At 39.7% G+C, this 21130-nt stretch overlaps 1 protein-coding gene across 1 annotated transcript; it reads right to left on the minus strand.

Annotated features, from left to right (window-relative positions):
- Window positions 1-3328: 3328 nt before the first annotated feature.
- Window positions 3329-14363, minus strand: LOC105908552 (patr class I histocompatibility antigen, A-5 alpha chain-like). The gene is made up of 7 exons (XM_031568511.2): window positions 13998-14363; window positions 11035-11295; window positions 7610-7888; window positions 6893-7174; window positions 4680-4766; window positions 4538-4555; window positions 3329-4179 (listed from the first exon to the last, which is right to left on the minus strand). Exons 1-7 carry the CDS (start codon window positions 14047-14049, stop codon window positions 4136-4138), a joined length of 1023 nt encoding a protein of 340 aa, XP_031424371.1. The 5' UTR covers window positions 14050-14363; the 3' UTR covers window positions 3329-4135.
- Between the last annotated feature and the right edge of the window lie 6767 nt (window positions 14364-21130).

The raw sequence follows: 21130 nt of genomic DNA on the forward strand, positions 1-21130 counted from the left end.
TTTTTACTTTTACTTAAGTAGGATTGTTGATGTAGTACTTTTACTTTTACTTTTACTTTTATATTCCTGGGTACTTTTACTTAAGTACTAAACTTCAGTACTTCCTCCACCACTGTATGGCCCTGCCATTGAAGATAATGCATTTTCGCCTGTCTGATCACCTATGTTTAAAGTATTGTGGAGCATTCAGGGATGTAAATCTCAACTACTTCACACATTGTATTTAATGTTTGGAGTGTCCTGAACATATTCCACCCCACTTTTATTGAGACACAATCTTAAGTTTCATCAGCAAAGTGTGAAACGTGTCATATGGCCCTGCCATTGAAGATAATAATTTTCGCCTGTGTGTAGGCCTCTGTTTAAAGTATTGTGGAGCATTCAGGGACGTAAATCTCAACTACTTCACACATTTTATTTAATGTTTGGAATGTCCTGAACATATTCCACCCCCCTTTCATTGAGACACAATCTTTAGTTTCATCAGCAAAGTTTGATACGTGTCACATGGCAATACCCTGGCATTGGAGATAATCCTTTTTCACCTGTGTGATCTGTGTGTCAAGTGTTTTTTCACAGTGAATGGGCAGAATAATTACTGCTAAACATTTTTTACCCTTTCTTTACAGTGTTCTGATCAGGTTCAACCAACTTTAATGAAGGCATAATCCTTTTATTAGCAGATTGTGGTGCTGTTTCTTACTACAATATTTGCAATATTGCCTGTTTAGTCAGTGTTCCCTATATTTAAACAAGAAAATCATACTTTTGTAACATCAGTGAATCGTTTTTAACCCATTTTGATGTTACTATGAAATTAATATTAATGTTAACTGTCAATTTTCAGCTACAGCTTAGTCATTATCAAAGTATCCTGTACGCTTAAAAGTAACTCACTATATCTTACCTTGTTTTAAAGCAAGTTAATATAATGCACAGATAACAAAATACTATTATAAAGTCTGATCTAGCGAGTAGACAGATTAGAACTTTATAATGACAAATAGGCTACTATAACTTTCAAACACGCTTTCAACTATTTTCCCGATCATTAGGACAAATGCAACAATAAAACTCGTTCCATAAAAAAGGTTTTTATATCACCCAGTCGATTAACAGGGTTGTTTGTTGTAAAAACCTTTCATTTGATACAACAAACTAATTTTACTTCCTCGCTTAGTTCCACTTCCTGGGGTTATTGTGGGTTATCGTTGCTAGCAGAACGGAACTGGTTGGGGCCAGGGAATTTCCCTGGGGTGATCAGTCCCTTACTGGTTCCGGGTCAAGGCATCTCAGTAATGCGAAATCAGTGCTTTAATTTCATAAATTAGGACTATAATTATGTGTGTTTTACCCATTTTAAAAAGTTCGTCTCAACCCCACAGAAAAATAACACACAGGAGTATCTAACTCTTTTTTTTTTTTTTTTAGGAGACTGGAGATAGCTCTTCTAATTCGTCTCCCCTCGTATAGCCTTTTTCTATGTTTGCCGCACCCAGTGGCCTACCAGGGGATCGGAGATACTTCTCCTAATTCGTCTCATTACTAAAAGAATGTTGGTAACTGTCATGTGATGTCATTCTTGATATTGTTTACATTCACTATATAAACCATATGCGCATGTACGCGCTGTCACCATTTTGATTGTACTTAAGAGATGCTACACATGTTCTGAATAAATAGCAATTAATTGTTGAAACACAGTGACTAATGAGTCCTGTTATTCGTCTCGGCGACGAACGCCACATGGTGTCAAAAGAAAAGTGTGTGAAGATGTGTTTTTGTTGGTACTGAAGTGTGCATCGCCATGGCTTTGGCTAAGTGTTCCCCGTCCGAGCAGTTCAACTTTCACAAGCTCGAAGCGTGGCCGGACTGGAAGCAAAGGTTTGCCAGATACCGAGTTGCATCGCTGCTCGCGGAGCATGACAAAGTAGTAAAAATGCCATGATATATTCGATGGGAGCAGAGGCTAAGCCCATATTCAAGTCGTTCAGCGACAAATACAACGTAGTAATGGCCAAGTTCGATGAACATTTTATCCCGAAGCGCAACGTTATCTATGAACGTGCCAAGTTCCATTCACAAGTCCAATTTTCTGGAGAAAGTGTGGAAGCATTGGTCAGGCAGCTTTATGAGTTAGCCGAAAACTGTGTTTTTGGAGCACAGAAAGATGAACAGATGCGTGATTGCATAGTGATTGGAATCCGTGATAAACAAGTGTCACAAAAACTGCAAATGAAAAGTGACCTCACATCGCGCACAGCAATTGAAATGGCTAGAAACTGCGAGTTAATAAAATCTCAGAACACTGAAGGAAAGACAACATACAATCAGTTAGAAAGAAAGAACATAAAATAACTGGCTACTCAGGAAAGCCATTTATAAAGACTAGAAAAGGAACATGCACAATGTCCTGCAAAAGGGAAAAAGTGTCTAAAGTGTAACAAAGTAGGACACTACGCTGCCGTGTGCCACTCAAAAGTAGCTGCACATGAAATAACTGAGGCTAATGTGGAAGAATGCATGTTCTTAGGGTCAGTGCAACAGGAGCAAAGCATGATGAATGAGAACCATAAATGAAAACGAGTCTGTCGAGGACCACGGATTAACAGAGTCGCAGAAGTATAACGGCACCTCAGTCTTGCCCTGCGCAACGGCGCAGTGTAATTTAGTATCTTTAGTTATTCTTAGTGTCCTCGTTTATCTTGTGTTGGCCTGTTTTGGACTGCTCTTCTGTGCGTTGTATTCCCGAGTTGCTTTTGTGTTTTGACCTGTGTTTCCCCTGTTAACCCTGTACTGGCAGGATCATTAAAACTCCCATCACCCTGCACTTTGTGTCGTCTACCATTCCGTGACACATTGGAGTACCAAAAACCTAACGTTAGGAGCTGCTGTATAAAGGGTGAAAGTAATAAACATTAATTGATACAAATTGAGGTGATGTGCACGTGAATTGAAAAACAGAGGGGTAAAAATGGAGGTGAAATGAAAACTAGAGTGATAATTTATCAAGTGAGTTTCATTCATTTAGAGCCAATTGGATTTAAACAGTCGTGATATAATAAAAACAAAGCCAAGTTTCATCATTTTCATTCATCATTTACATCCCAGAATTGCCATTGATCATTTAAGTATAACCAAAGGGTGGAAGTCCCAAAAAATAAACGATAAAAATGGCGGTGAGTAAAAAGTAAGTAAGACTTTATTTATATAGCACATTTCGTAAGAGTTGCAGTTCAAAGTGCTTTACATAAAATCAATAAAATCAATAAAAGCAAGCAGCAAGAGCAATACATGGAGTAAAATAATGATCAACATCGTATCAGAACCTGATGTTCCGATAGGCTTCTTGGATTACTAAAATCGTGATAAAAGGAAATAAAGGAATAAAACCCTTCTGCCAGGTCTCTAGCTCAGTCGGAACCATAGTGCTGCTTCATAGATTCCGCCTTACCCTGTTAAATATTTTCCCTAGATATGTTTCCGCCCAGAGGCCACCCTTCCTTCTATACCCTTCCTTCAGAGGCCTTCTCGTCTTCTTCCACCCTAGCTCTCCTTTACAGGCTTAAGGAAGGTGATGTTAATTGAAAAATAGAGTGATAAACTGTGAAGTGATTTGATAAACCACTGTGTAGTATTCATCATTCACAATACCCAACTGGCATTTATTAATTACAGCAAGCCATTTTTATTACTTCTCATAGTAGACAATTTTGAGTTTCCAATTACTCTGTCTGCTAGATGACCAGATTTCCAAAACCCAAACCAGCACACTAGGTGTCATGTGTACTTTTCATGCACATAACTAGTGTTGTCAGGCATCGGTCAGTAACGCCATCAGTCACAGTGTTAACATTCCTGTCAAATTTGTTCATCAGCCAAGTAATTAGTGAATGTTTTTCATTTTGTTCAATAGGCTTCATTAATCACTGCTTGAAGGAAAAGGCTATAATCAGGGGCGGACATGCAGGCACAAGAAAAGCACTTGACTTTTTATATTAGATATGATGACCTTCATTGCTTGAATATAGGACACACACAGTCATGCAATATGCTGTATTAGGCTGTTAAAGAAGGGCAGCATTGTAAAAAAGGCAGTTGAGGAACATGAGCAAGGAGTTGCCATTTTTGCAGTCTATGGCTTTGTAGATTCAGAGTAGTCACAATCTCTGTCACAGTCTGATGAAGGGAAAAGCATACATTAAATAAAGATATGATTCACACTATGAACTAAATGCACACTAACCTAACATTGCACACTAAAAATGACAATTTCACACTTTACTTTCTCCTTTCATGTCTGCTTTCACTACAAGTTGACAAGCACTTTAATAATAATAATCTTATAATCAGGTATGCATTTGCAGAAAAAAGACGAAAACTGACACTTATTTGTACATATAATGGTTTCTACATAGAGCAAGGCATCACGTTTTTTTTTTCAGGTTATAAATATCCAAAAGTAGCAAATACACAAAGACCAGTTTCTAGAATTGAAGTATTTCAGATTTGTACAAGATGTGACAAATGTACTCACGGTTTGCCTTCTTGCATTCTGTCAAGACAAAAATATGGAGGATATTTACATGAACACACCAAAGAATCATCAATGACTGAAAGCAGGCCGAGAGCATTTGACATTATTGTGGAAATTGTATCATGACATTAAGGCAACTCACCTCTCTTTTTCTTCTTAACCAAGCAAATAGAAGTAAGAACAAGAGCTCCAATCACACATCCAGTTATAATGGCTCCAACAGGTTTTCCTATAGGAAAAAAAAACCCGTCAGATGAAACTAAATATGACAGTCTGATAGACCAAAAAAATTAAATGTTCACCTTGTGACCTCTGCTCATACTATGATTGTATAATTGTACAGTTAAACATAATAGTATAGCAGAGGTCACTAATAGGCTGACCGCGGTCCGTGTCCAGACCCAGACGCCATGCTATCCGGACCCGGACCTATAACCGATACATTATTGAGGATTATTACATTTTGACGGAGAGTTTCTATTTAAACCAGCACTGGTTTAGCGGAAACTCACAGACAAATTGCATTCGTTGTAAATAATCTCACGTGATGCGAGTGCCAGTGGCGGTGCCAGAGATTATTTTCTTCAGGTGCTATGGGGGTGCTCGGTGTTTTACCGAGGGTGCTATGAAATGAGGGTGATAGCATATGTGTCACATGGTTTTCTACTACAACACCTCCCCACCATATCGTCATATCTGTTTACATGGTTGCTCTCTAAAGCGTCTTTGGGGTCCATGAAAAGTGCCATACAAATCGATCGTATTATTATTATCATTAGGCTACTTCCGATGGACGCGTTCATCTGCGACGGGCACTGACAAAATGCATGGAGCATGTATATTCATTTCGCAATCCCAAATACTTCACTTACTTCAGTGGAGGTTGGCGCCAGATGACCACTAGGGCACCACTACCATGTCAGACAAATTAAACTAAATATAAATAGTTCAATACATTATAAATTAAAGAGGGCACATTAGAATAGCAGATAGAATGAACTAAAACAGTCAAAGAGTCAGAAATGCTTTCAAAAAGTATATATTATTTCAGGTCACAATCAATAAAAACATAGAAGCTTATGTATACCTGGCTAGCACACAGAGCGGTGTAAAGATGCAGGCCCCTTTTAAAAGTGAATAAAACCAAACAGTAGGCACTCAAACCCACAATAATCAGAGCTAGATCATTGTACAATTGTACTATGCTCGAAAAGCCATAAGCAAAACCAAAACCAAGCCAGCAGACCAGGTGTAGCAGTTGCATTTCTTCTTCTTCTTCAACATCACATGATTCTTCTACTCGTGGAAATTTGGGTATCAAAAACCGATGCATTATTGTGAATTTGTTGATACTACTGCTTGACTTTGACTTTGACAGTGCACTAGCTCTCTTTCTCCTTCAATCGTCAGGGAACGTCAACGTTCACGCATGTGACGTGTCTGTGTCGTGCTACGTGAACAATCTGTTCATTTCAATCTGTTATTATTTTCTTTTGTGAGTGAAATATTAGTATCACACAATAAATTAAATTAAGAACGCAGAATGAAATTAAATAACAATAATAAATAAACCATTATTTTCTTGGGGGTGCTATGGTGGTGCTAGGGGGACTTGTTAGGTGTTACACCCCTTCAGACCAGTACAAGAGAAAAAAATATCTACCTGGTCATTAAGAGATGTTAACATACATAAGTTGATACATACTAGGCTACTTTAATATATATGGCACTGAATCATAACACAATTTAGACATTATGATGTTTTCTGCTTGAGGACATTTTCTCTAACTGGACCTCTTTTAAGTAGTATCAAGCCTGATTTATGGTCGGCCTTTTACTTAGACACGTTGACACGCAGAGCCCTCTCCGTGGTAGCAAACCCCCTCCGAGCACCTCTCCGTGGCCTGACGTGGACCTCCCAAATTTTGTAACTATCCGTCGAAATGACAGAGAGCCCACGGAGACCGAAGGGCTGTGATTGGTCCAACCCATTTTTCAGTTACAAAACAGGTTTTTTACATTGCACAGTGTCTCGGTAACTTTAAAAAAATCTAAGCGAAAGAAGTCAAACAAACTACTTTTATGTACAAATACGACCATCTACGGAGTTTGGTCCGCCATCTTTTTTTTTTTTATAGCTTTGCGACATCCACCAACCGGAGACGGAGAACTATAAAGGTTCACAAGTCCGTTGAAGCAACTGCGTGGCCACAGTGTAACGCAGTCGTAGAAGCATATTTTGGCCTTTACAGTAGGCTAGGATAATGATAAATGTTAAAATGTTAAAATGAACTTTTTTGAAATAAACAGTTCTCTCTCAGTAGCTGATGGTGTGTGGTCTCTGAACAATCTTACCCTCTTCCTCAGTCAGGGTGACGAGTGTTGGTTCTCCACTTATGTGTTCCACCTCACAGGTGTACTGACTTCTCTTTCTCTCCTCAGGTGACACTGTGAGCTCAGCTCTCTTCTGGAAGGTTCCATCCCCATTGGGCAGCGTCTCTCCCACATCCACATCCTCATGCATCTTTTCTCCATCTCTCCTCCAGGTCATGTTTATTCCCTTTGGGTGGAAATCTGTAGCGTGGCACACCGCTGAAAAGGAGATGCGTCCCAGGAACACAGAGACCCTAGGGGGCACTGAAGGAAGAAGGGTAGGAGATAAAGATAAAAAAAAATTATAATTTAAAGACATAGCAGACATGAACAATGGGAGCAGTTATGCATTGTCAAGTACAAAGAGAAGAGGCAGAGAGAGAGGTCATGTTTTAACTTTCAGCATGTCAGCTAATGTCTTGTTTTAATTTTCAGCATGTCAAATGTCTTCTTTTAACTTTCAGCATGTCAAGTAATGTCTCGTTTTAACTTTCAGCATGTCAAATAATGTCTTCTTTTAACTTTCAGCATGTCAAGTAATGTCTACGGCCACCCAAATAAACAATCTTAATTACACTCAAAGTATGTCAGAAACAACACATTGCAAGGCCTTTAAACATGATGTTTCATGATGTCCTACACCACCACAGGAATGCAGCCCGTTACAGGTCCTCTGCTGTGTGGTGTGAGCTCTCGTACCTTTCCTTCCGAGAGTACTGTTCCCATACTGAACATACTTCTTCAGCCAATAACAGCAATTCTGGGTGAAGTACTGTGTCCTGCTACTATAACTGGACTCATAGGTGTCCCATTTGTTTCTGGTCAGGATTGCTTGTGGTTTTGCAGCCACCCATCTCATGTTGTTCAGATCCAGTGAGATGAAGTCCTCTCCATCATAACCATACTGCTCATAGCCACTGGTGACGTCACTCTCATCATCCCACTCACAGCCATACCGTCTCTGGAGAACATGCACTCCTGATAGACAAAAGTACATTTATTAGAAGTGTAATATTTAGTTACATAAATGCATGTCTGTTAAAGTTACATAAAATAATACATAAAACTGTAGGGCTCATAGACAAGCATTGTGAGCCTTTTTTCATCCTCCTCGTAGCAACAGATTTACAGGGTGATGGCCATGATGTGTTTGACAATCGAAAATGTATTTTCTATTCACTGCCACCACTGAGGATGTGATGAAGTCTTTGGAAGGTTAAGATCTAACTGACACCTCATGGAGAATGATACCAGCTGCTTTAAACATCTACAATTTGAATAATTGTTTGTATATATTTGTGAAAAATGAAACGTCTTTGATATAGCTCTGCCAACTACAGCTTGATGGACATCAGCAAACATCTCATTGCTTGTATAGATTTGTAAAAAATAACAAAAACCATCCTCTGATGATTTGTATAGATTTGTAAAAATGTATTGTATTGTAACTAAAAAAACTATTGTAACATGTTGGCTGAAAAAAAAGAACACCCACATGTCCATACTCATACTAGATGCAGAGCTGGTCTGTTCTGTCCACACCATCCATGTAAATATTTTGATCTTCCCCACAAAGTGGTTTTCTCACAGTCCTTAAACCTTACTCTTTTTATTGAAAGGGTCTGTCGTTTATGGCGAATCTCTGATAAAACGCCAAAGCTGTATTTCTTGATTCAAGTTAGCAAGTTAGAAGATATCATTTATTCCAAATGACAAAGTTAAGCCTCGGAATCTATAACCCACAGCGTAATAAAATATTATTCGCCGTCATTTTCGAATTCCGTAGCTCTTATCGGGCTACAGAATTAACATAATAACACAATGGCATAAAAGATTATCCACAGTTGTTCGTCCGGGGGGATGCTTTGGGGACCTTTTGGCATGAAAGGGTAACTTGGGTGAGGGGACGCAAAATGTGCCCCTTTGTATTTGTGTTTTAATTAATGTGTGGAGGTCTCTGATGTTTGAGTAGTGAAAGAAATTACAGTATATCCTGTGAGTGAACATGAGATTCATGATCAGGCAGCTGCAGTGACCACCAAAAGTTGGCCAGCATAATATCCAAAACTGTAATCTTATCATGGTAACAACGGAAAGGTCCCCACCAGTGGCGCCTCCTGAAAAAATTCTCAGGGGGGGCAATTTTTTTTATAATGATTAAGGCGACCCATTCAGTAGGTACATTAAGTTAGCTGATTAACTCATACAGCAATACCTTTTTGTCCACTATTGGCAGCACACAACAGTAATATGTCCCCTCTTGCTACATAGCTAGAGTAGCAAGTTACAGGTGGAAAGCTATGGAAGAAAGTTGCATCCAGGAGCCTTCATAAGCAAACATGATGTGGCTCCACATTAAATTATCCCACTTTTTCATTATGCACGTGTCTCAAATGTTGTATGATGTAACATAGCTTAACAGGACACATGATATGTCCAGTAACAACATAAAGAAGGGGTAACATAAGTCAAAACCAACAATATTTATTGACTGATCTTGAAAGTATTGGCTTACAAAAGCAAAAAAAGTCATCACATAAACAATTATTCAGTGTTAGTGCAAGAAGCGAACTGTGAAACACACTGTGAAACCTATGAAAAGTGACAGTGGTATATGAAATACAGACCGCGTTAGCCACTTCACGACCGCGATTTTCTTTCGTTCGTTGGATGTAGGATTTCCCTCCCTTTGTAGAAACCTGTTGAATGGATACATTTGGTCTAGGAAGTCCTAATTGTTTTGTTGTCAATTTATCTTCATTAGTACGCCGACTAAAAAGGAGTTTCTGTCAAAGAGCGAATCGAGTTATTGCACTGAACAGGGCAGCCATCTTGACAGAATATGCCTCCGTCGAAGCTGTATGACGTTCGTATAGGCTTTTACGTCCACTACTTATGACATGACATGGAGGGGCGAGCCCTCCCGGAAGCCATAGAGAATGCATTGAGAGCTCTGTTTTGTGAAAAAAATGGATTTAACATGGGAGTCAATGGGAGAGGTCTGGGGCGATTTTCATTTCGCCCCAAATCGCCCCAGAAGGGGCGGGGCCATTTGAAGCACGACTTTAGGCTGACTGAACACCTGTTACCTGATTTCGAAAATGACATACAGAGGCAGATCAGATGGTCTAGTGGTAGAATACAACAGAAAAAAAATTATTACATTTAAATGTACATGTCATTTACGCAACTTACAAGGATATTGCGTTTATACATCAGGAGGTTTTTTTTTTTTTTTTTTTTTTTTTCTTTTCCCCAATCACCCTTATGGACAAGCCGCCCCTGGTCCCCACACTGGATTTGCTCAGACTGAGGTGTGAGTGACTTCTATTAATCATAGTATGGGAATGGGGTAGGCCATTGAGAACCATCTCAGTCAGAGAAACCTGATTATCACAGAACAGCAAAAGGTTGCCAGACCTGTTTGCATTTGAAGCCTAGCTCATTTACATTAAAAGCCTAGGAGGTGTCTTAAACAGTATATATAGCTAGAGTTTGAGATGCTTGTTGTTCAGATCTGCACTGCTGAATCCGTAATATGTTCCACGTGCTTCGTTACTGCACTTTACTGGAGTAGACAGATTGCTGCATCAACCACAAAAGAAACTTCCGTTTTATTACAAAGCCAGATTGCTACATCAACCACAAAAGAAACTTCCTTTTTACTCACAGTAGTTTGATCCTAATGTGATTGGAGAGAAGGTGTATGCATACATGGTGATAGGAAAGACCTTATTTGGTCATGGGGCAGGGAATGGGTGTGTGGGGGGTCAAGTTCAAGTTGTAAGGTGGGGGGGTGCGAGGAAGGGGAACAGTGTGGGGTCTACCTAGATATGAAAGGTGTAAATGCCAGGCAGGGGGGGTCTAGCTGACCATGGCTAAACGCTAATAGACCCGGCTCCATCCATTTGCTGTGGCTGAGACTAAGGGCAGTAATGAAGTGATATAACAGTGTGTGAAAACTACCAATATCTTACGATCTGATTGCAGTGTTCTGTTTTAATTCTATTGATATTTTAAGTTAATGTTTAAAAACAAAATGTACAACATGAGACATCTGAAACAAAAGAAACAGATGCTAAGTGTCATCTATAGTCTTACCCAGACATGATCAGTAAACTCACCCTCTGTCTGATTAAAGCGTTCTTTTAAAATCCGAATGTCCTCCTTAAGGGCCACCTTAGCAATCCAGGCCAGCTCCTTCTCTGATTTCCAGTACTCCTGATCCAGATGCTCCTTTATCCATGCCTGCCTGGGAACCACATTTCGTGTGTTGCTGTCATACTGAATGATGACCTCACCATCAACCATTCCAACTGCTCCAAACTCTGGGAAGCTTGAGATTCCTGATGTGATCGTGTAGAAGTACTGCAGGGAATGGGTTACTGAAAGGTACAGATCACAGAGAGACGACACTAAATTATGGGGAAATCTGCAAGATGACGGAATGCTGTGGAGTGAGAAGTTTTATTTCTATCCTGATACAAATGTTTGATACAGTTATAGCTAAAGGCCATAGGCTACCCCCTACCAAAGTATCAAAAATATCACATCTTGCACTCTCCACTTCTTCTTTGCACTATTGTTGTGTAACATTTCACAGCTACTGTATATAGCCATTCCGCCTTGTATATATTTCTTAAACTTCTTAGACCGTTGCACTGTCTGTTTTGTATTGTGTTGTAATGTATATTTTGTGTAAGCACATTAAAAGCCACTTTACCAAGTCAAATTCCTTAAACTAAAAATTAAACATTTTAAAGAGCTAAAACACCAAATGTTTACTTTATTTTCTACACAAGAAACAAAATGGCCCATTTCCTGCCTTCCATCAGGACAGTCTGTCGCTCACCTTAAATAGGTGTGTGACGCAAACATGAGAGTATGATAGGGGCCTAACACAGTGTGAGGTGCCGGTTATTTAACATAAAAAATTGGACCTCTGTCTCTCTGTTTCCTTTGAAGAGGAAATATGAAAAATGTGAAACATGAAATATGTTTTTGAATTCTGAGAAAATATGAATCATTTTGTGCAATTGTTGTCTAGAGTATTCATTTTTAAAGGACCCCTCTAAATTAATAGGAATTTGTCTATTAAAACCAAAGCGAGGATTAAACGGGTTTGACCCATAAGCTTAACTTGCCACACAGACTCCAGCTATGACCCCATTTACACCTGCCATTAAAATGTGTTTTGGGTGATCCGACTGGAATCAGATAGTGCTTAACCACATGAAAGTACAGGTGTAAATGCAACCATGACGCATTAAGGACGGATTGTGATCCGATTGGCCAGGGATGCATTGTGACCACATTGAACACAAGGGTTAATGCAACTGCGTGGTCAATCTAGATACAACAACTACGTTGGTAGTAATACGTAATGGCTCCTCACAAATTTGTGACTTTAATCTCAAAATATTATCCCCCTTCCCCCAGCTCTACAATGTTTCTTCCACCAACAATGGGCACTTTTTTTCTCTCAAATGATTTTCCTAAGGAAAAAAGGTTATGTTTTGGCACAGCCTACATGCAAAATGTAATGTTTCTAGAACCACACAAACGTTCGTACAACTGTTGCAGTAATCTCTCTCTGTGAATTCTGTGATATCTAGGAATCCCTGTGCACCTGCATTGAAGGGTCATGGAGACGCTTGTACAGATGGGCCTGTGACTCGTGTCCCCTGCACGTTCATTTCGCATATGCGCATATACTGATGCATGCGTTGCCTCTTGAAATCTCTCGGATCAACGCATCGTCAGAGCCAGGCGTAAAGGGCGTGTGCATGCTCTAAAGCCTAATTTATGGTCGGCCTTTTACAAACACACGCAAGACACGCAAGAGCCCCTTGCGTCATTGCGAACCCCCTCCGAGCACCTCTTGCGTGCATCTCCCAAATTTTGTAACTATCCGACAAGGCGACGCAAGCCGCAGGGGGGGTGATTGGTCCAACCCATCGCTGTTTACCTTGTGGGCAGTAGCATGCTAACATTAGATAGCTGGCTCAGACACCTCACAAATCCCCTCAGACGTATTTTTCAGTTACAATAACGTTTTTTTTTTACATTGCACATTGCCTTGTAGGTAGTAGCATGCTAACATTAGATAGCCACGCACACTCAACGCAGGCAGGGCCAGGGTCATTTTTTTTACTTTAGATGATGGGATACACAAATTTAGATATGGGTGAGTCTGAGGTCAATGTGGGTCTGGGCAGGGACATGTGTTCTTGAGTTGATATGAAACACTAAGGCAAGTCAAACCATATATTGTGAGCGAAATGTAACGGTATTACATATCATTTTACAATCTAGTTTCTTTTCAAACTGTTAACATACATGAAATAAGTATGCCCTCAATTGTATAACATGGGAATGTGAATGTAGAGCATTGTGGATCTTGGGCAAGTGACAGCCAATGATATGGGTCAATATGGACATGTGACCCATCTATATATAACCCCGTGTGCGCATTAATACAATTCTCTTTGGCCTCCGTTATGGAGGAAGTTCCCACAACTAACATGTGTCTTAGAGCAGTTTATTCCTCTGTTTACTTTTTCCTTCTCTAGGTTATACCAAGAACTGGGTATGCACGAGTCTCCGTGCAATGCAACTCTGACAAACTTATTTTAACTTCTACTTTCAAAAATACAAAACAACTCAAAACTAAATAAAAACAGATCCAGCAACATACTATTTTAAAGCTTCGAGAATGCACGATTGGATGTTAGTTTGACGAAGTAGAGTATAATTCCACCAAGCAAGTAGGCATCCGTCACATACAGTCTATGTGAGACCAAGCATCACCAAATGGGAGGGAAACTGCTATAAGGGCTAAAACCGAAACGTTATCAAAAATGAGGAAGTTTTAAACGTTTCCCCATTCCTGACAAAGTTCGTAAGCTGAGAAATAGAGAAATAAAAACTCGTGTAGAGAATTCAGATAATATTGAGAATAAGCAGGTCGAGACCAAGCCCTTTGATTGTTGCTTTTTATGTAAAAAAAAAAAAAAAAGTTTCACCTTCTTCCGCCTTTAGGGGCACCTGCATTAAATTAAATTAAATTAAAAAGACAAAAACTCACCGTTATATGGAAAATATATTAACAGACAGACAAGCTTCAAAACAGCCTGCATTGTTCTCTTTTAACGAGGAAAAGGTGTCCAGCCTAACGTTAATCCTTGTCGTAAAGCCTGTCACAAAGTCTTGTCGTAACGTGTTGTCTAGCCTGAGAGAGTCTTCGTCGTCTTCACTGAACATAACGGAAATAAACTTTTCTGTGACGTTTCTGCTCCAGGTTGCTTTAGCATCACTCCTGCTTAAGCAACACCAGTTTAGCAAATTATGAACTTTTTCTCAAAGGTCTGGTCATGTAGGACCTATGAGCCACAACTAATGGAAAATGCATTTCATTCTAGAGGCGAGACCAGTTTCTTTCTGGAATAGGGGGCATTCATTGCAAAATATCCTTATAACGACTGCCCCAAGGTAAGAGATGGTTATGGTTATAATATTAAGCAGACGCTTTGGCGAAAATGACCTACAGAACATAAAACAACACATAGGCTACATATGAAAACATAAAAAAGCAGTAATAATAACAATATTAGCTACCAATTAATAAAGTTAATAATATGACAAATACCAAAACTAAGACTATAGAGTAGACCTCAAGTAAATTAACTAATTAGACAAAAGATGATCGTTGAAAAGGTGAGTTTTTAAGCACGCTATAAATATACCTAGGCTGTTGCTACGTAGGTCATTCCACCACAGAGGCACCACGAGCGGAAAGAGTGTCGACTGCGATCTCTTGCTGCGGAGAGATGAGTCATTGCCTAAATCGGAAGGTGCCAGTCCAGTGGCTGTTCTATTAGACAGAGTGAGGGATTTTAATTGAATTGTAGCATCAACATGCACTTGAATGTTTAACAAAATATCCCCCAAAGGTTACCTGCGTTGTGTTTGGGCTGTAATGTGACTGCGACACTCAAGATGGATGAAGCTGTTTTCATTGCCTGCACAATGGGTCATCAAATATACAAATAATTAGCATGGGCATGAATCTGGTCTGCCTGCAGCAGTTATCGTCTCTTCTGCTCAGGCGATTTGTTCTGATTGTTGGGGCCAAAAGCTGTGGGCATTCAAAGCATCACATATCAGTACTGAGGTCACTTATATATTAAAAACAGTGCAGTGCAGTTCTTGTGTGTCACTGATATGTCAGATAAGGACACATGGATTTGTATGCACAAAAATGAGAGAAAGTTGATAATCACCCCTCACCCCATTAATCCGCTCAGTTCAGGTTTACCAGGGTTTTTTTTTAAAAGGGGATTTATGTCCTCATTTTCTTTCTTGTCTTAAGATAGAACTGCTAAATGACTAAATGTGAATGTAGAGCCCCTTAATATTAGCAAAAGGAATATCATCACAACATACATCAAAACATGTGCATGAACACATCATAACAGCCTAATATTCTACCATCAAAAACTTTTCTGAAGTCATCATCAAGCTTCTACGACAGGACAATAATGTCACAGGGATCCTTTATAGAAATATCTGAAATAAGAGTATGAAGTAGATCACCTCCTCAAAGGGTAATGGAGAATGCCTGTGCTAAAATAGTTTAATAACTTTGTTTTTCTCTAACCTACTTTTTACCTTGAAATACACCTCATAGTTCAACGGTTAAAGCCCTGCAATCTAACAGGCTAACTTATAGTAACATCCACCACCTAAAGGGTTAAGGCCCTGCAATCTAACTGGCTAATTTATAGTAACATCCACCAGCTAAAGGGTTAAGGCCCTGCAATCTAACTGGCTAATTTATAGTAACATCCACCAGCTAAAGGGTTAAGGCCCTGCAATCTAACTGGCTAACTTATGGGGTGTATTCATGTGACGTCAGCATCTCGCGTGGCTCAATCATGCCATCTTGGGGTCCACTTATTAAATGTCAGAAGAAGTTGACCTAGCGTGTCCGCTGTCTGATTATGCGAGAGGCCTGCAACCTCATGTCTTTCTGCTTTTCCAAAGAAAGATTTCAGCGGTTGGAATCGATCCTTTTTTGATTCAAGATGAAACAACCTAACCTTTTTGCGGTGTGTGTGCGCTTTACCCGTTCTAGTCCCACATCCAACAATGAGGCAGAGTACCATAATCACAAGGCACACCGTTTTGAACTGAAATTGTGTCTCCTTCAGGATATGATGGTCATTTCTTGAGAAGAGCGGCATAAAACACAGCAAAACAATGCCGTGCATGGACCCCAACATGGCCGCCAAAGCTTGTTGTTATGGATAGGGGTCACGTGACTGAATACGCCCTATAGTAACATCCACCAGCTAAAGGGCTAAGGCCCTACAATCTAACTGGCTAACCTACAGTAGCATCCACAAGCTAAAGGATTAAGGCCCTGCAATCTAACTGGCTTGACAAGAATTGTACTCTCTGAATAGGACAGCCGAGCCCTGACACATTAGTTTTCACCTCTAAAGCTAATGGCTGAATCAAAATACTTCAGAATAACAATAATGATTCCACATTGAGTGAAAGGTTTTGAGGAAATACATTGCTTCACAAACATTTTCATAAACAAATTGAACATTAAGTGTTTTATTGGAATACCAAAAACTTAAAAACAGCTGCAATGACTATAAAGGTTAAAAGTAAAAAAAAGTTAATTGATAAAAATTGAGGTGATGAAAATGCACGTGAATTGAAAAACAGAGGGGTAAAAATGGATGTGAATTGAAAAATAGAGTGATAAACTGTGAATTGATTTGATAAACCACTGTCTTCCATTCATCATTCAAAATACCCAACTGGCTTTTATTGATTACAGCAAGCCATTTTAGTTACTTCCACCCCTCATAGTAGACAATTTTGAGTTTCCAATTACTCGGTCTGGTAGATGAACATGACTACAGTGCCCTCCGCAATTATTGGCACCCCTAGTGAATATGAGCAAAACAGGCTATAAAAAAATATGTCTTTGCTGTTTATCCTCTTGGTCTTTCACTCAAAATATTCACAAAAATCTTACCTTTTCATTGAAGTAAAACTATTGAAAGAAAAAAAAACTGTTGACATTAAATAAATATTTTTCCCCAAAACATGTGTGCCACAATTATTGGCACCCCTTAATTTAATGTTTTGTGCAGCCTCCCTTTGCCAGGATAACAGCTCGGAGTCTTCTCCTATAATGCGTGATGAGGTTGGTGAACACATGGCACAGGATCTGAGACCATTCCTACATGCAGTATCTCTCCAGATCCTTCAGATTCTGAGGTCAACGTTTGTAGACTCGGCTTCAGCTCATCCCACAGATTTTCTATGGGGTTTAGGTCGGGGGACTGTGATGGCCATGGCAAAACCTTTATTCTGCGGTCGGTGAACCATTTTTGTGTTGATTTTGAGGTGTGCTTCGGATCATTGACCTGCTGGAAGGTCCAACCACAGCCCATTTTAAGCTTACTGGAGGGGGCTGTTAGGTTTTCATTTAATATCTGCTGGTATTTGATGGAGTCCATGATACCATGTACCCTAACAAGATGTCCAGGGCCTTTGGAAGAAAAACAGCCCCACAACATCAAAGATCCGCCACCATACTTCACATTGGGTATGGGGGTCTTTTCTGTATGGCTATGTTTCTGTCTACGCCAAAACCACCTTTGATGTTTGTTGCCAAAAAGCTTTATTTTGGTCTCATCTGACCATATAACTCGGCCCCATTGAAAGTCTGACTTACATTTGGCAAACTGTAGGCGCTTTAATTTGTAGTTGATTGACAGCAGAGGCTTTTTTCTGGCAACCCTCCAAAACAACTTGTGGTGATGTAGGTGGCGTCTGATGGTAGTTTTGGAGACTTTCTGACCCCAAGACTCAACTCACCTCTACAATTCTCCAGCTGTGATCCTTGGAGATTCTTTTTCCAGTCGAACCATCCTCCTCACGGTGCGTGGGGTCAATGTACACATACGTCCGCTTCCAGGCTGATTCTTAACATCTCCTGTCGCTTTAAACTTCTTAATTATTTCCATGATAGTGGAAATGGGTATTTTCAACTCTTTAGAGATTTTCTTGTGTCCATTTCTTGATTTGTGCAGCTCCACAACTTTCTGTCGCACATCGTCACTGTGTTCTTGGGTCTTTCCCATAGTGATGAATGACTAATGGAATTTGGCCTGTGTCACCTCATATTTGTACGCCAGTGGAACAGGAAGTCATGGTTGACCTCTTAAGACTTCCTTATCAAACAGGTGAACTTAAAAATGTAAAAAATGACTGTAAATATACTTCAGTTAGATTTTAATTATAAGATTTGTCTAGGGGTGCCAATAATTGTGGCACACATGTTTTGGGGAAAAATATTTATTTAATGTCAACAGTTTTTTTTTCTTTCAATAATTTTACTTCAATGAAAAGGTAAGATTTTTGTGAATATTCTGAGTGAAAGACCAAGAGGATAAACAGCAAAGACATATTTTTTTATAGCCTGTTTTGCTCATATTCACTAAGGGTGCCAATAATTGCGGAGGGCACTGTAGATTTTCAAAACCCAAACCGGTACACTAGGTGTCATGTGTACTGTTCATGCACATAATAGTGTTGGTCCGAGACTGACTCTTTTCTGTCTCTTGCTCGGTTATGCTCTCTTTTTCTCTTCCTCGCTTCCTCCAACATCTTCCTTGGTTTCCTCGTCGTCTCTGCCATGATGTCAATACAAAGAATACTGAGCTAGCTCCTTCTTGCAGAAGGGTTTAGTTGTTGCGTGAGGTGGTGCCATAAAGCGTTACGTAGTTCTCGCGAGAGGTGTCGCGCCCTGTCCACCTAAGTTACATAGTGCAATACCAAGCGTGCCGTGGCATTGACAGTGGCACAGACGCCATTTTCCGTATTACAGTGTACCACCAAAATTATTTTGAAGCTGGTATTTTAAGGTGAAATTGCTACATACTGTTGCTTTAATGTTTGATAAAGTAATGACAATGCCTAAAAAGTCCGTTTTTTGGAGCTCAGGTTTTATTTGTTCTCAGTTATTTGGCTGAAAAATATGCATGGGAGGAAATAAATGCTGTGGCACAGTTACAGAACATCCCAGCTGCCTGCCTCAGTGCTGATGTGGACATCCATGACCATGGACTCCTCTCTGGAGACACCTGCCATTATCCAGATCCATGGACTCCTCTCTTGAGTCACCTGCCATTATCCAGATCCATGGACTCCTCTCTTGAGTCACCTGCCATTATCCAGATCCATGGACTCCTCTCTTGAGTCACCTGCCATTATCCAGATCCATGGACTCCTCTCTTGAGTCACCTGCCATTATCCAGATCCATGATCCAAGGCTTTATCACGCCTTATAGAACAACGTTTTCTCACAGTTTAATTATTTCATTAATTAAATTCAAGCAGTTAAATTCTGTCCCTGTTAGAGGCTTTTATGTAAATGCCTCTAGACCTACAATAATGCTACAATCATTATGTATTTATCATCTATTTGTTTGGGGTACTTTTATGTACTTGTTGACAATGCGGAGAAATGCGGACAATGCAGAGAAATAAAAAGGACAGAATGAACAGTTAATATTGGGAAACTCTGTATACACAATTACTGTATGTTTAAAAGCATTTTTACAACTAAACTACTCACTGCACATTTCAATTCCTCAGATTCAGTTTTCAAAGATTCATAATCAATTTTCACCTTGTGACCTCTTTCTATGATTATATAATATAATTATACATAATAGTATAGTATTAGGCTTAGGCTATAAGAATGATACTTTTTTTAACAGTTCTCTCTCAGTAGCTGATGAGTTGTGTGTGGTCTCTGAACAATCTTACCCTCTTCCTCAGTCAGGGTGACGAGTGTTGGTTCTCCACTCATGTGTTCCACCTCACAGGTGTACTGACTTCTCTTTCTCTCCTCAGGTGACACTGTGAGCTCAGCTCTCTTCTGGAAGGTTCCATCCCCATTGGGCAGCGTCTCTCCCACATCCTCCTGCATCTCTTCTCCATCTCTCTTCCAGGTGATCTTCACTGTATCTGGATAGAACCCTGTGGCGTGGCACACCACTGTAGAAGATGATTTCAGGGGGGACTGAAAGAAATGACGAGTCACACCATCACCAATTGCTGGATCTCCTGAGCAAGCCAAACACACAATGCATACATCAGTGAACAGAAAATATAGTTATGACAATACAGTTTGCTGTTAGTATGGCAACCTCATGGAATAAAGATCAAAACACCTCTACTGCTCTAACTTGAAGAACATTCTAAGTAATCGTTCTTCTTTGACTGCTTTCACAGAGCTTGCACATTCCTGTTCGATTCCTGTTATATTAATATTTTTATTATTTTCTTTGTGATTTCATTTAACTGTAAACAGGGTTGCGATAAATTAATAAATATGTATCGCTATCCCAACCTCTACAAACAGAGGTCAAATTCTACACTTTTCTATATTTATTTTTAAGTTTCTAAGACATGTACCATTCAATGTGCATTTCAAAGGGGAAGCCCACTCAACATGAGCCATCTTATAAAAATAAATGGATGCCCTTTCTCTGTCCTCTGCACTGTCGCCAAGATCCATGGCAAGACTTAATGGCTTTCCAGTTGCATGTTTATTTAAAATGTCTTCTTTGAATCTCTCTGCTGCCTCTATGGGATCTGACTCACTTTTCCAATCTAACAGAGTTAAAAAATTAGCTGCCACTTTCTGTGGCTAATTTTTGTTTAGTGTTTTATGTTGCAAGACACAAATACAAAAGATTACATTCCAAGTCGACTCTGACAACAGTTGATATACTACTGGCATGGAAAAACCCTTCCAGGCAGATAATATTCAAACTACTGCTATGGAATCTGTAGCAATACTGCACTAACTATAGTTCTGGTTCTGTAGCCGATGCCAATAATAAAACAGGCCTACTTTAGCTAGTTGTTGTTATGCACGTTGCCACCAGCAGTGCTTTTATTGTGAACAGGGGACTGTATGTTGTAAGCCGCTGGACATTAACTGAGTGGCCTCCTGAAATATATTGTTGAGGACAAGAAAACGAGTCATGTCGTGAAGTAGACAGACACAGTTGTATGACACATGTAGTCAGACAACATAAACTATGGGAATCATCAGTATTTACTGGAAGCAAAACTGAGGTCATTGTCTACACGTGAAAATGCTGACCTTTTGTAATGCAC

The sequence above is a fragment of the Clupea harengus genome, chromosome 5, assembly GCF_900700415.2.
Source record: "Clupea harengus chromosome 5, Ch_v2.0.2, whole genome shotgun sequence".
NCBI classification, from domain to species: Eukaryota; Metazoa; Chordata; class Actinopteri; order Clupeiformes; family Clupeidae; genus Clupea; species Clupea harengus.

Bases quoted from the DNA above. Each gene is read 5' to 3' on its own strand.
- LOC105908552 (XM_031568511.2), bottom strand. From the start codon at position 14,049: ATGCAGGCTGTTTTGAAGCTTGTCTGTCTGTTAATATATTTTCCATAT. The intron at 7,175-7,609 runs GTACGAGAGCTC...TTCTTCCTTCAG, and splicing joins CAGTACTCTCGGAAGGAAAG to TGCCCCCTAGGGTCTCTGTG. The intron at 4,767-6,892 runs GTAAGATTGTTC...TTTTTCCTATAG, and splicing joins CACCCTGACTGAGGAAGAGG to GAAAACCTGTTGGAGCCATT.